This window comes from Myotis lucifugus, unplaced genomic scaffold, assembly GCF_000147115.1.
Source record: "Myotis lucifugus unplaced genomic scaffold, Myoluc2.0 scaffold_145, whole genome shotgun sequence".
NCBI classification, from domain to species: Eukaryota; Metazoa; Chordata; class Mammalia; order Chiroptera; family Vespertilionidae; genus Myotis; species Myotis lucifugus.
In genome coordinates, this window is record NW_005871193.1 from 1658829 (window position 1) to 1672825 (window position 13997).

The 13997-nt window shown below is 43.8% G+C and overlaps 1 protein-coding gene across 15 annotated transcripts in view; it reads left to right on the forward strand.

The window, feature by feature from the left end:
• Positions 1-13997, forward strand: part of SRGAP2 (SLIT-ROBO Rho GTPase activating protein 2) — a 239460-nt gene that overhangs the window by 167507 nt on the left and 57956 nt on the right. For all 15 annotated transcript variants that reach the window (XM_023758976.1, XM_023758978.1, XM_023758979.1 and 12 more), the window contains 3 exons: positions 2800-2862; positions 10323-10538; positions 11127-11255. In XM_023758976.1, the coding sequence (XP_023614744.1) occupies positions 2800-2862; positions 10323-10538; positions 11127-11255 (408 nt within the window). The remainder of the gene's footprint in view (positions 1-2799; positions 2863-10322; positions 10539-11126; positions 11256-13997) is intronic.

Genomic DNA, 13997 nt, shown 5'->3' on the forward strand with positions numbered 1-13997 from the left:
CATCGCTTCAGCAGACTGTTCAAATAAACAGGGATAATAGTTGAGTCGGTCCCTTTCCAACTAATGGGTAGTACATGAAAGGAAACATCTGCCTGGGCTTAATTGCTGTTTTATTGGTTATGTTTTTTTCTCCCCACCCCGCCCTCCTTCTCTGGGCGCCAAGTTATTTAAGTGATGGGTGAGGAAGAAGGTAGAGGACTGGGAGCTTTCTCCTGTAACCTCTGCCATTTAAACATAAGGAGATGGTAAGGGAGGGTGGGAGGCTGGCTGGGGGAGTTGGTCCGGAGGTGGGAGGGCAGGGCACTTGGAAGTGATAATCATGGTCACTTCCTGGCCTTGTTGCTGACTCTGGGCTGGTTGGTGAGTCATTTCGCCTCACTCTCCTCCTGGGACCTCTGTTCTTCAGTGGAGCCCAGCCGGCCTCACATGGGAAGGAGAGGCTGGTATGTGAGCTCCTAGATGAAAGGCATTCTCTCTTGTGGCGTCTTCCAGTGGTTGAGGGCATGGATGAGAGGCACTGGGAATGTAAATTTAAGGCTGGTGAGATAACCTTTGAAGCCATCCATTTTATTGAGCATCTTGATCCCTGAGAACTCTCTGATTATCTTCCACTCTATGGAGTGAAGCCAACCAGCCATACCCTGAGGTGGTGGTGTTTGACTCTAACACAGACTCAAGAAGCCAGACAAAAGATCATAAAGAACCATAGAATGGCAGAGGTTGGAAAAGACCTTAAGAATTTTTAAGCCAAAGACTTTCATTTTATGGAAATGAAAACATGGGCCTAGAGCAGTGATGGCGAACCTTTTGAGCTCGGCATGTCAGCATTTTGAAAAACCCTAACTTAACTCTGGTGCCGTGTCACACATAGAAATTTTTTGATATTTTCAACCATAGTAAAAACAAAGATTAATATTTTTGATATTTGTTTTATATATTTAAATGCCATTTAACAAAGAAAAATCAACCAAAAAAAAATGAGTTCGCCATCACTGGCCTAGAGAGATTAACTGAGTTATCCAGTTCTCTCCTTGATGGTGGAGGATCTGGGAATGTGAGGCTCTTGTGATTGCTAAGTCAGGGCTCCTTCCACCCTTTTCCACACTCCCAGGTATAAAAATTCATGTCAACCCACAACTAAGGTCACTCGTGTTATGTTCCATAATTAACTCCATAAAGAAAAATGGCAAAGTATAAAAAAATGAAAATGAGTGATAAACTTTTTTTTTTAATTCAGGCTCACCTGAATCAAAGGACTACAAATTACAGTAGGATACCATATCAAATTGTCAAGACAAAAAAGTGAAATAGCATTCTTATGTTTCTAGTGGTATTTTAAATTGGTACAGTTTTTTTCAAGGGCAATTTAATGGTATAAATAAGTAAATAGTCTTTGACTCAGCAGTGCTACTTCTAGGAGAAAATAATGAAAGGTGTGTGCATAGATTATGTACAAAGTAATTTAATGCAGCATGTTTTATCATAAACATTTATAAACAATGTAAATGCCCAACATTAGGAGCTACATCAATATGGTCTATTGTAATGTTATAGGATAACGATAATATGTAAGGAAATGTTCACAACATGTTTACGTGTATAAATTACAGTGTGTATAATGTAATCCTGATCTCACAAAAATTATGGAAGATTAGAAAAATATGTAACAAAGTCTAAAGTGATGATTTCTTAGTAGTAGAAATTAAGAGTTACTTTTTCTTTTTTGAGGTTTTCTACTGATTTATGTATTTCAATAAACATATATTCCTTTTGTAGTCAAAAAAATATTCTTAAAGTCATTCATCTTGAAAAAAGACAAAATCTTAAGTGATTATGTGTCTGACATGCAAGACCTCTTTCTTTGTTTGCCTGGTAGCTGAGCTGTGCCCAGGTGTGTGATTCCTTCTGGTAGAAGGGCATTGTTGGTATCTGATTTTTAATAGAAAAGAACTAGAAGGAGCTGGTAGAAGATAAAACAATTGCTCCCCTTCTCAGTGACCCAGTGATGCCAATCAGTTTTATCCCCTCTCTTGGGCTTGGCATGAAACACTCAGTATAGAAGGCGTGGCTCTTCCTTTCTGCTTCCTCATTCTTCTCTATTTCTACTATTCTCTCTGTGTAGTTAGATGCCAGTTCTGGGTGGCAGCAGCAAAGAACCTGAGAGCCACCACTACTTGGGATTAACCAGTTGGCAACCCCTTAACATATATTATCAGAATTGAGTAACAGTTCAGCCAATCTCACAATCAGTCTTTATTGAGGTACCACTGCCCTGGAAGTTTAAGATCGAGATAGAGCAAGTAAGAGGTCTAACTCCAAAATAAAATAAAGAGATCTAACTCCTTCCTCTTTGAAGGATTCTGTTTCGTTGGGTACTTTGAAGTCCTTGGATGTTTATATACTTCTTCCCATCTCATCCTGTTTTACATCTTACTTTCCTCCACAATTCTCAGGAATGCTTGGCTACATGTCTCCGAGAAAATTTGTTCCACTTAACAACAGTTGCTAGGTAGAATGTGGCTTTCAGACCTGTTCTTTGGGGACCAATTGAAAAACCAAAGGCTACAACCCATTTTCCCTTTGCTAAGCTATAGAAGGGGCACGTTTCATTTTATTAAAACTCTTTGAGTGATCTGACCATAATTGGGTCTGATCGGAGTGGTTATCTGATTTACTGGATTAAATAATGGGCCTTAATTGAGTCTGCGTTATTTGTAGAGCCATTGCTGCTCTTGCCTTTGTTGCCCCCTCCTTCTTCCTTCTGTTTCCCAATTGACCTTCATTCCTCTTTTCTTGCAGAGTAAAGAAGTCGGCCAGCAGCTCCAAGATGATTTGATGAAGGTCCTGAATGAGCTCTACTCGGTAAATCAGACGGGTTGCCTGGCTCTTTAACAAGCAGAGGGGAGCAGCATTTGGCAGCTGTGGCCATAGTTGCATCAGCAACAGAACTGAGCTGAAGTTGAAGACAGTGCACGGTCCCCATTGGGGGTGCCTCCACCCATCTCTTTTTTCACACTCATATTTTCAAACCTGAATGGGCCAAAAACACTTTTTATCAGCTGTGCCAGCTAACTCTGGCTTTATTTGGGGGATAATCACTAGAGAACAGCCAAGGCTTAGATCACCAGCACAACTGACCCCATTTGCAGCAAACCAGAGACCCCACACCTAAAGACAAAGCAACACAGCCTGCTTTGCACCAGTAATATGTGCGTGTTGGAAAGGATTTGTGGTTCAAGGGTTTGCATCAGTTCTTGGATTGATCTACCTGTTTGAGACTAGAGTGAGTGCTCTAGAGGGAAGCATAGTCCTAAATGCCCATAATGTGAGAGACCAGTTCAGGCAGAGAGAGCCTTGCATCGACTCTCTGGGGTTGTATAAAGGCCAAACCTCAGTAAAGAGGCAGGCTTCGGGATTGGAGGAAAAAGCACATTCTGTCCTGAAGTGACTGGCGCTTCAGACACGTGATGCCTGTGGCTGCTGCGTGTTTCTTCATGCACTGGGAGGTGGTGGTGGTTGTTTTTCCCCAGCCATGTTTCATTAATTATAATTAAAACACACATGCACACCAAAGAAATTCCTGATGCCGTACAGGGAATATTTCAATTGTGTAGCTAAGGCCTTCCAGGGCCTCTCCTCTAGCTGAGCTGTGCCAGGCCTTTGTGTCATTCTCCAGGGTTACCCCATCCTGTTTTGGAGGTGAAATTGATTTCCTGTATTTACTTGCTTATTCACTATTTCTCTCTCTCTCTCTCTCTCTCTCTCTCTCATTCTCTTCCTTCCTTTCTTTTCTAAGTTCACAGGAAGACAGTCATGGTGACGTGGATCACAGGCATTTGGGATCAGAGAATTCCATATTCTTGATCCCAAAGTCTAGGTGTGGCCATATTGTCATGGCAACGCTTAAGCAAGTAAACAGGGGAGTCATCAGACTTGCCTCCAATGACGCGCAGTGTGTTTGGAATTCCTGCTGACTCTTCTTGCTCTGAAGCCAAGTAGATAGAGAGCACCCTTTGGTTTAGCTCCAAGGTTTTCATTTCTCTCAAGTGAAGTTAAGGCTGGTTAGAAATAGAAGTGTGTTGACTTGGACCATTTTCAGACTGGATGAGTTTCCTGAACCCGCTTGTCTTTATAATGCTTTACTTCTGCTCTTTATTTTTAGAGCATCTTCTAGGCACCAAGGAGAGCTATTATTACTCCTCTCTCCTGCGAAGAATTCACTAAGATAGAAAATGACACATGTAATCATTATATGAATCCTTCTCTTTTCCTATAAACATCTCGGGCCTCTGCAATTCACTGTTTCTGGGGAGGAGTAGGTTGGATCACCAGCAAACCCCAGGCTAAGTCAAATCCAGCGTGCCACCTTTGAGGTGCAACAGAGAAAGAACAGTGTCTGGGGATCTGTTAGTGTTACTTATAGCCCTAGATCTAATATGCTAAGATGTTTAAAAAATAAGTCACAGAGTATAGTTTGTATTGGAGTGAGGAAGGAAACCCTGACCCTTGCTGTTCTGGTCTGAGGCGGCCAAGCTGGCAGCCTCAGAGAACTGCAGTCTCGGGCACTTCACGCTGGCCAGGGCCGCACTGGCCACTGGATGGCCACAGACAACACAGAGCATAAGATCTTCCCACTGGTGCGCAAACAGAGCTGGCTGAGCGTGGCATCCCCTGCCATCAGGTGAATTGAGATACGCTCACAATCAGTCAGGGGCCAGATAAATATAAATAAAATTTTATATTTTTTGTAATAGGCAATAGGAAGAGAAAAAAGAGAGGACACTGGAAAGTTCCATAGAAGGCAGTGATTCTCAAGGAAGGTGACATTTGACAATACCTGCAGACACTTTTGGTTGTCACACTAGGATGGAGGGGTGCTAGAGATTAGATGTGACTAAAATCCTATAAAGCACAGGACAGCCTCCCACAACAAAGAATTATCTGCCCTAAAATATCAGTAGTACCAAGATTGAAACACCCTGGTCTAGTGAATGAGGCAATCCAGATGCTACCCAGTCTACCACTAGCTGTATGGTCTTGGGGGATGCTCTGTGACCCAGGTCTCCACATGCCATGTACTTGAATGCTATAGTGAAGGGTCCGATGAGTTTGCAGATTCCATAGGCAATTAGAAAGTTCAGAGGATGGAATCATGTTGTTTCTTGAGGGTGAGATAAGCATAGGACTAATGTGAATAAAGCACCATGGCATTAGGGTGGCAACTATCCCTATTTGCCTAGGACAGAAGGGCTTCCTGGGACATGAGACTGAACCCTGGGAATTCCAGGGTAAACCAGGCCCATTGGTCACCTACATAGACAGTGTTTCATCAAATAGTAACCTGGGACCACTGTATGCTGGATTTGGGAAGCTACTTGATGAGTATTTTCTCTCTCTCTCTCTCTCTCTCTCTCTCTCTCTCTCTCTCTCGTTAAGAAGGGAACAAAGGAGGGCTTCTTATAAAGAGCTTTCCCCTTATCTGCTCTTTGGGAAGGCATGGAAGGATCTCTTGTTCCAGTGAATCTGTAGGCAGCAGAAGTCACTAGTGGGCATGGGATAAAGGAAATCAGGGTTATAAGGAACCCATCATATTTAGTGCTTTTTTTACCTTACATCTTCCTCTTACGGCCATAAGTACTTCTTTTTGGGAGACTGTTACCCAAAGGTTGATAATTTAAGTACTTTTGAACCTTGATGATCCAAGAGGAAGGGCCCAGGTGTTCCCAAATGAAGATGCCTTTGGTAGAGAGGCCCGGACTCCGTAAGTGGCCAGCTGCCCCTCTATACCTTCCTCTTTCCTGCCTGAAGGGCCTTGATTTCCCTGACTTGGCTTCTGTGCCAGGAACTGCTTCCCACAGCTGCTACTCAGAGAGCAATCCCAGTGAGCATTCTCCTGCATGCACTTCCCCCCTCCCACCCCCATAATGAACAAGCTGGCTAGTTTGTAGGCCATGGCATACATAAGTGGTTTTCATTTTCTGACTGATGATCCAGGAATGCCTTTGAAGTCGGAGCACGCTGCTTCCCATCCCAAAGAACTCTGGAATTCTCTGCCTCAGTTTACTCAGGCTGTATCTGGAAAGGCCAGGCAAGCTCCCCCCAGGAAGGAGTGTATGTGGGGGCACTAAAGCCAATGGATAGGCTGAGTGGGAAGAGTCAAGGAAGCCCTAGAATCGAGAAAGAAAGAAGAGGTGTTAGGACATTGGTCCCCAGAGGTTGATGCTTCTAAGTCCTCCTCTGCTGATAGTCCCCCTGATTTGGTGCAGCAGCTGGTCTGCTAGGGAGCCAGGACTGATATTTAGCACCTGCTCCCTTGAAACAATGTCAACTGATAGCCCCCCAACTCTGCTTGCTTGTGTCTCCAACATTAGGCACTAGGGATATAAAGACATATAAGAGATGCCCCTGAACTCAAGGCACTTAGTTTTAATAGAAGAGACAAAAAAATAGAGTAGGAAGTAAAATACATGCCTACACAGAGGAGGGACATGAAGTCAGGCTCCCTGGAGAGATTCTTAAATTGAATCTTAATTGCCAAGAGCTCTTTTATTGTTCCCTTTTTGTTGCATCTTGTTCTTGTTTCATGGTGCAATGTTTTTTCATTTCTCATTGATCTCTCTAGGGATATTATTGATGATTTGTTTTTGAAGGTTTTTTTCCCCTGTATGCTTTGTTTCCTCCACATTGGTTGTTCTGGTCTTTCATATTAGATATTTTCATTAAATGTCTGATAATCTTTAGTTGCCTGCTTATATTTTACTTTTTATTTATTGATTTTAGAGAGCGAGGAAGGGGGAGAGAGAAAGAGAGAGAGAGAACAGTTTGTTGTTCCACTTATGTATGCATTCATTGGTTGATTCTTCTATGTGCCCTGACTGGGGATCTAACCCACAACCTTAGCATATGGGACGACACTCTAACCAACTGAGCCAACCGGCCAGGGCTGCCTGCTTATATTTTAAAGTGAGGCAGTGAAAAGCTGGTTGAAGTTCTATGTCAACCTGGCCTTTACTGTAGGATGATCTGACTAGACTGTGTTTGGGGGAAGACGAGTCTTTCTAGGTCTTTGATCTTGGACGGTCAGATTCTCCAGACAGAGCTCTTCTATCTCCCAATTGTTTCGGGGCCAAGATGTACGGAGGCCTGGGCCATCTCAGCAGTCCTTTTAGAATTTTCAGTTGCTACTCCTGTTTAAGTTCAGTACTCCTATCTTCAGTGACCCTGGTGGCCGAGTCCATGGTGCTGGGGCTACTCCTAAGAATATAAACCTCTCGTCTTCCACTACAGGGCGGGGGGCGGGGGAGGAGATGGGATCTGGGAGTCTAACTGTTCTCAGGCCTTCAATCGTTTCTCTTGTTATTAGCTCCACCTTCCTCTCGCTGCCAGCATTTCCTCTTGCGGCTTTTGTGATATAAGTCTGGTTGCTTCTTGGCTCTCTCTACCTCTGGTTTAGGGTTCAACAGGTCAGTTACTATTTGTCTCCTGCTTTTTGTCTTCCACTTTTATTCTTAGAAATATGCCTTAATTTATACTAAAAATAATAATAATAACTTTTTCCTATTATTTTAGTGTGCCTTGGAGAGGGAGAACTAAAGACAAACTCAATATTGTGTTTTTCAAAGTAAAGTTAATTCTCTTTGCAGAACTGAGGATTTAGACTTCTTGAATTTTTTCCCTAGTTTGTATTTGCCTCACTACATATCTATATCTATATCTATATCTATATCTATATCTATATCTATATTTAATTTCTCCAAGTCCTCTCTCTCCAATTCTTTTGATGTCACTTATACTGAGGTAGCCTTTGGATACCTCAGTTTTCCCTTGAGTTGGAGGAAATGATACTTCTTTTTCCATAGAAGAGAGATTCAGTGTCATTAAGTCATTTAGGCAACCACATTGATTATAAAACTACCACTGTCTACATATTTCCCAACTTTGGAGAAGAGAAGAAAACACAAAAGAAGTGGTGCTTACCCTTAGGAATTTGTAGTTTTTTAGATGAGATAGTGTTTTATTATTTTGGGAGAATTCTTTACCTTCTTTAGGGGGAAGGAGCAATATAAGTTGTTAATTTTTATTCCTTCACATGTTGTCTTGTTGGCACTATTCCTTTGAGCTCTTTATTGTCTCTCGTGTTTATTGATAGTGTTTCCTAATTATTTATTATGCATCTTCATGAAATAGAATATCACTTTCTTAGAAATCATTCACTTTTGACTATTCACTCAAGCTTTTGAATCCCTTGGTCACATTCAGGTGAAAAGAGAGAAAAAGGAGCCTCCTGTCTTCCCTTCTTCACCCCAGAGACCAGATGCCTCTTTCTCACTTCATAGTCAATCTGGAAACCTGGTGGACCATTTGAATTACTTAGAAAGGTTTTTAATGCTCTCGATATTAAATATCATTTCTCCTGTGTAGAGAATATGCAGAGAAGGTCTTATACTTATGGGAAATGATGTCAGGTTCAAAATAAGGTGAAGCAGATTTAAAACATTCTGCATCCAAAATGAGACATTATTTATACTCTAATGTACTTTGATTTTGTAAGTGTCCCAATATTCTTTATTCCTTCCTCTATCACCAGCTGATCTTAAGATATTAGTTTACCCACAAAGTCCCTCTAACCCGGAATTTGTCAACCTCAGCACCATGGGCGTTTGGACCAGTAGTTCTTTGTTGTGGGGGCTGTCCTGTAGGTAGAGTGTTTAGTAACATCCCTGGCTTCTACCTACTCGATGCCAGCAGCAAGCTCCAAGTTGTGACAATACAAAATGTCTCCAGACAGTACCAAATGCCCCCTGGGGACCAAATTAGTCTTCGTGTGAGGCCACTGATCTTTCTCAAGTCTGTAAATGAAACCAGTTTCTCTTTTCAAGCCTCTCTTGATGAAACTTAACCTTTCCTTCCAATAAGGTCAGCTCTGGTCCCATGCAGAGGAGACACTGCTGCTTGGTGACTAAGACTGTGGTCTTAATGGCCTGACAACCTGGGTTTAAATCCTGATTCTGCAATTTACTAGCTGTGTGACCTTGGATGTGAGAGTTAATCTCTTTACATCTCAGTTTTCTCATCTTTAAAAGTGGAAATAATGCCATGTCTTTCACCGAGTTGTTGTGAGGATTAAATGAAGTGATGTACATAAAGCGCCTGACACGCATGTACTAAGTGGTAGAAATTAAACAAACACAAGTCCCAAGCTTCCTGGCCGCTCAGTTGAGAAAAGGCATTGGACTCCCAGGCAGTTGCTTTGATGGAAAATGGGAAAATTGTATCCCTCTCCTTTGATACTACTTCCTTCCTTTGGCAACTCCAGTTTCACGTGATGTGGATTTTATTCCTTCTCAGGCTCTTACCTGGTTTATTGTGCAGGTTTACAGGTTTCATCCGATTGTTGTCTAGGTCACAGGATTGCTGCAGGGATGAAATGAGAAAATGTGTGTGTGGCACTTGGCACCAAGCCAGGAATATACTAAGTGCTCAGGAAATGATAGCTGCCACTGTTATTGCTGCTGCTTTTCCAATTCCTATGAGAGAGAGTGTTTGATGTGTATAAAGCAGACCAGCCTTGGCCGGTGCTCTCAATGGTTAGAGCGTTGGCCCCCACACCCAAGGGTTGCAGGTTTGATTCCAGTAAAGGGCACGTACCTGGGTTGCCGGTTCAATCCTGCCCTTAGTTGGGGGGGGGGGGGGGCAGAGGTAACAGCTCCATGTATCTCTCTCACATCAATGTTCTCCCCCCCCCCCCCCCCCCGCCCCACTCCCTTCTACTCTCTCTAAAAATCAGTGGAAAAAATATCCTCAGATGAGGATTAACCAAAAAAAGCAGACAAGACAGATCCCCAGGATACCAGGCCCGGAGCCTTTTTTTCTTCCTCATTTTATATCTGAAATGTCCAAAACGTATAGGTTACTCCCTAGGCTGTGCTGCCCTCTTCAGGGTTTCTACCCAGGCTTTGCTCTGGGGTCTGAGTGGTGGTGTTGTTTCCTATCTACTTGGCATCGTGAGATGACTAAGGGATAGAAATTACTTGGCCAATATAAAAGAGTAATGATGACAAATAATAAATACAAATAAATAATACATGGTGGAAGACAAGAAGTCATTTTAATAATAAGGCATGTTGGCTCAGTTCAAATCCTGCTCTCCTATGCTTTAGAGTGGTCTTAAAATATAATATTAAAATCCACTCCAAACACTTAGAATTTTTCCCTTTGGGCCATGAAGACATTGCTAGGTCTGGCTAGGCCTGTTAGTCTGCAAGGCAGAGAACTGACCCTATTGGTTTGACCTCTGGGGTGGGGGCGGGGGTGTCTTGCAGGTCATGAAGACATATCACATGTACAATGCCGACAGCATCAGTGCTCAGAGCAAGCTAAAGGAGGCGGAGAAGCAGGAGGAGAAGCAGATTGGCAAATCGGTAAAGCAGGAGGACCGGCAGACCCCACGCTCCCCTGACTCCTCGTCCAACATCCGCATTGAGGAGAAGCACGTCCGGAGGAGCTCAGTGAAGAAGATTGAGAAGATGAAAGAGAAGGTGGGTGTGCTCCGGCAGTGGTAGGGGCCAGGGAGGCGCATCTGGAAGTCGGGACTAATCTGAATCTCCCAGTAGGCACAGAGCAGAACAAGGAAGCTCTAGGTTCTTTTAGTGCCTGATCACCCAAAGTGAGTCCTTGATGTCTGCCCAGAAGGAATCTGGGATCTGGAAGAACCTGGGCATGTGAGCTGCTGGATTTTCACCGTAACAGATAAACAAGACACGCAGTCACCTTTCCCAAGCCTGGAAGGGGACTGTAGACCTAGGTTTGGCTTCAGGTGTCAGCTGCTCAGGGGTGGATGTAGTGACACCTCCTTCAAGGTAGCCATGCAAGGAAGGAGAATGGTATTTGCAGATAGAATCAAAGTGGGACACGCATCTAAAGTAGGGAGCCTCATTAACCTTTCCCGGATTGATCTACATTGTGCCCTTGAATCTCATTAAACAGAATTAGAACCCAATTTAAGGAAGATGCGCATAGGGAGTAGCAGCACAATTGTGGTTCTTGAATGTGCTGTACTCTCATCTTTTAGAGAACAGTCTCCTCTTTTGAAAAAAAGTAAAATTGAACTTTCGTTCCCTTTTCAGCGCCAAGCCAAGTACACGGAGAATAAGCTGAAGGCCATTAAAGCCCGGAATGAGTACTTACTGGCTTTGGAGGCAACCAATGCGTCTGTCTTCAAGTACTACATCCACGACCTGTCTGACCTTATTGATGTAAGTGCTGAAAGCTGGGGCTCCAGGGTGCCTCTTTCCTGGTTTTGGAGATCTGGTCAGGCGTCCCCGGTTCTATTGCTCAGGCAGCTCAGGTATTTTGAGAACAATCATGAAGAAAGTAGCCATGATCCACCAGGGGCTTGCCATGCCCCAGGTACCAGGTGAAGCACTTTACACTACCTCCCCTTCAGTTCTTATCAGCATCCTTGGAACAAAACATTATTCTCTCCATTGGTACAGATTAAATCCACGGAGTTCAGATGACTTACCCAGACTTGGTTAATAAGTGGCAGAGGCAAAATGTGTACCTAGGTCTGATTACTAACCCATGCTCTTAACCACTATGCTCTTCTGTCTCCCTTAAATCAGCTACTTGCACGTCGAAGTGGCAAGAGCAAAAGCATTAGAATGCCATACCTTACGTTTATAACTTCATGTTTCTCAGTCTTAGCTCATTTGATTGTCATATCACCCTTTGGAATCAGTTTTACTATCTTCAGTTTGGCAGGCGAGAATTCTAGCACTGAACCGCCCATGCACCAACCTATCTTCATTTTGTAGATAAGGAATGTAGGGGTTAAGAGGTTTACCTACCAAAGGTTCGCTGCGAATTAAGGTCCTGAATAGGAAGGTACTCAGATGCCCCTGACATCTGGCTCGTACTTCTTGGTATGTGGCACCAAGTCATTGAGAGAAGCTGGATAGTGGGCACATGTGTTTTGCATGGGGCAGGCACCAGGGTCAAGTTTTTTGACTTTGGCCTTATGGCTCAGCCTTGCTCTCCTGCTGCTTTCCTTCAAACCTTGTAGTGGTTGAGCCTTGCAATTCCTTCCACCTGCCCAATCTGGCCCAGTTCCTGAACCAGTCCTAACAGAAGCTGCTCAAGTGTACTGTACACCATTTCTCCCCTCTCCCTCCAGTCATTAGAAGGCGGGGCCTGGACCCAGCTGAATTAGCATCAGCAACCCAGTCTCCAGGGCTTCAGGCAGATCCTGGTCAGTCAGTCTCCTTTCTGAGGCCTGAGGTTTGCCTCTTGCTGGCAGCCGGCAGCCGCTGGGCTTGCAGGCCCCTGGCCAGATCTCTCCTACTTGCCTGCCTGCCTTGGTTTCTCCACAGACAAACCTGCCACACTTCACAATATCATGTGGGCTTCTGGTCTAAGATTTGCCTAACTTGCTGGATTCTATGGGGCTGTTTTGGAACTATGCTTTCTCTCCCCCTCCACTCCCTGCCCCACTCTGGCCAACTGAAGAATTAGAGTAGGTCATTGGTACTTAAACCTGGTGTCACATCAGAGTTGCTTGGGGAACTTTCTAAAACACAGATTCCTGTCTCTTGAACCAGGGGGTTTTGACTCAGTAAGTTTCAGCCCCTTAACGCCCTGGGTGCCTTTGTCTTCCTGGGTAAGTGGAGCCCTGGTCGCTGTTCAGGTGCCTCTTTGTTCTCCCTGCTTGTTGATGCCAATCTGAACACTGTCCTTCAGTGGAGGTCAGAGCCCTAAACAGGATCCTTTCTCCTCCTCAGGGGAACGGCTCCTCCCTGGGAGAGAAGCCTGTTCTCAGTGTGAGGAAGAGAATCACTTCTTTCTTGTGCTCACTGTCTGCTGCTTATCTCACACTTGGCCAGTCAGACTGCCAGTCCACCACACCTCTGCTCCTGGTCTGTCCTTTTCCTTTTGTCCCCAGGGCAGCTTTGTCAGGCACAACCTTGGCAATCCATGGACCCTCCATGAGATGTTAGTAGGTGTTTTAACATCAGTCTAAGGAGTAAGCTATTTTGTACCTTAGGCTCCTCATTAAATATATCTATTAAGAGCCTGTCTTCACAGAATGCCACCAGAAGCACCATGGAAAAGAAGCCTGCCAGCCCCCTCAGTACTCAGCTAGGGCATGGGTCTGGGTTACTGTGAGCTAGCCCAGGTTGCTAGCATTCCAGGCCACACAGGTACTAAAGTTGCTTTTGTTTTATTTTGTTTGATGTTGGTTTAGTTTTGTTTTTTCTTGAGGTGGGGACAGATTAATTACTCTCTAAGAAAGGCTGATAACATTTTTGTGTTTTATAAATGTTTTGGTAAATAGTTATTTGAGATGGGGCTGTGTGCTCAGCAGCAGGCACACAAAAGGGAATAGAATAGTTTTGACCTAGAGGTATTCATAGACATACAGACAGACAGTATCTACGCAGTGGGCTCACTGCCACACTAGAGGGAAGCACAGGGCCCCAGGACAGTATTTTTCAGACCTTAGGTCACCATCCATTAGGGAGTCAGACAATCACTTTCATGGGTTGACTTTTTTTTTTTTTTAATGATTAAACCAGACTGGAATAGAATAAGAAAGAAAATATCAAGGTATGTCTCAGGAGTAAAGTTACGTTTTATTTGGTGAAACTGTTATGTTAGATAAGTGTACATGCTTGCACACCCATGAATGTGTGTGTGTGTGTGTGTGTGTGTGTGAGAGAGAGAGAGAGAGAGAGAGAGATGATGTAAGATATATTTCTCACTGTGAGCTAGAGATCAAAAAAAGTTTGAGAGTCGCTGCGCTAAGAACAGAGGAAGATCTCTTAGTCTCCTCTCTAAGCTCGTGAGGACAGGAGACGGGTCTTCTCTTTACCTTAATACACACATAGTACATACATGCAGAGTTTAATACTTAGCTGAGTGCATAGTTTATTCATCAAATGAAGAAAGGAATAGAAGGAGGAAGAAGATGATGATTTCCTAAGCCAAGATTTTTTCCT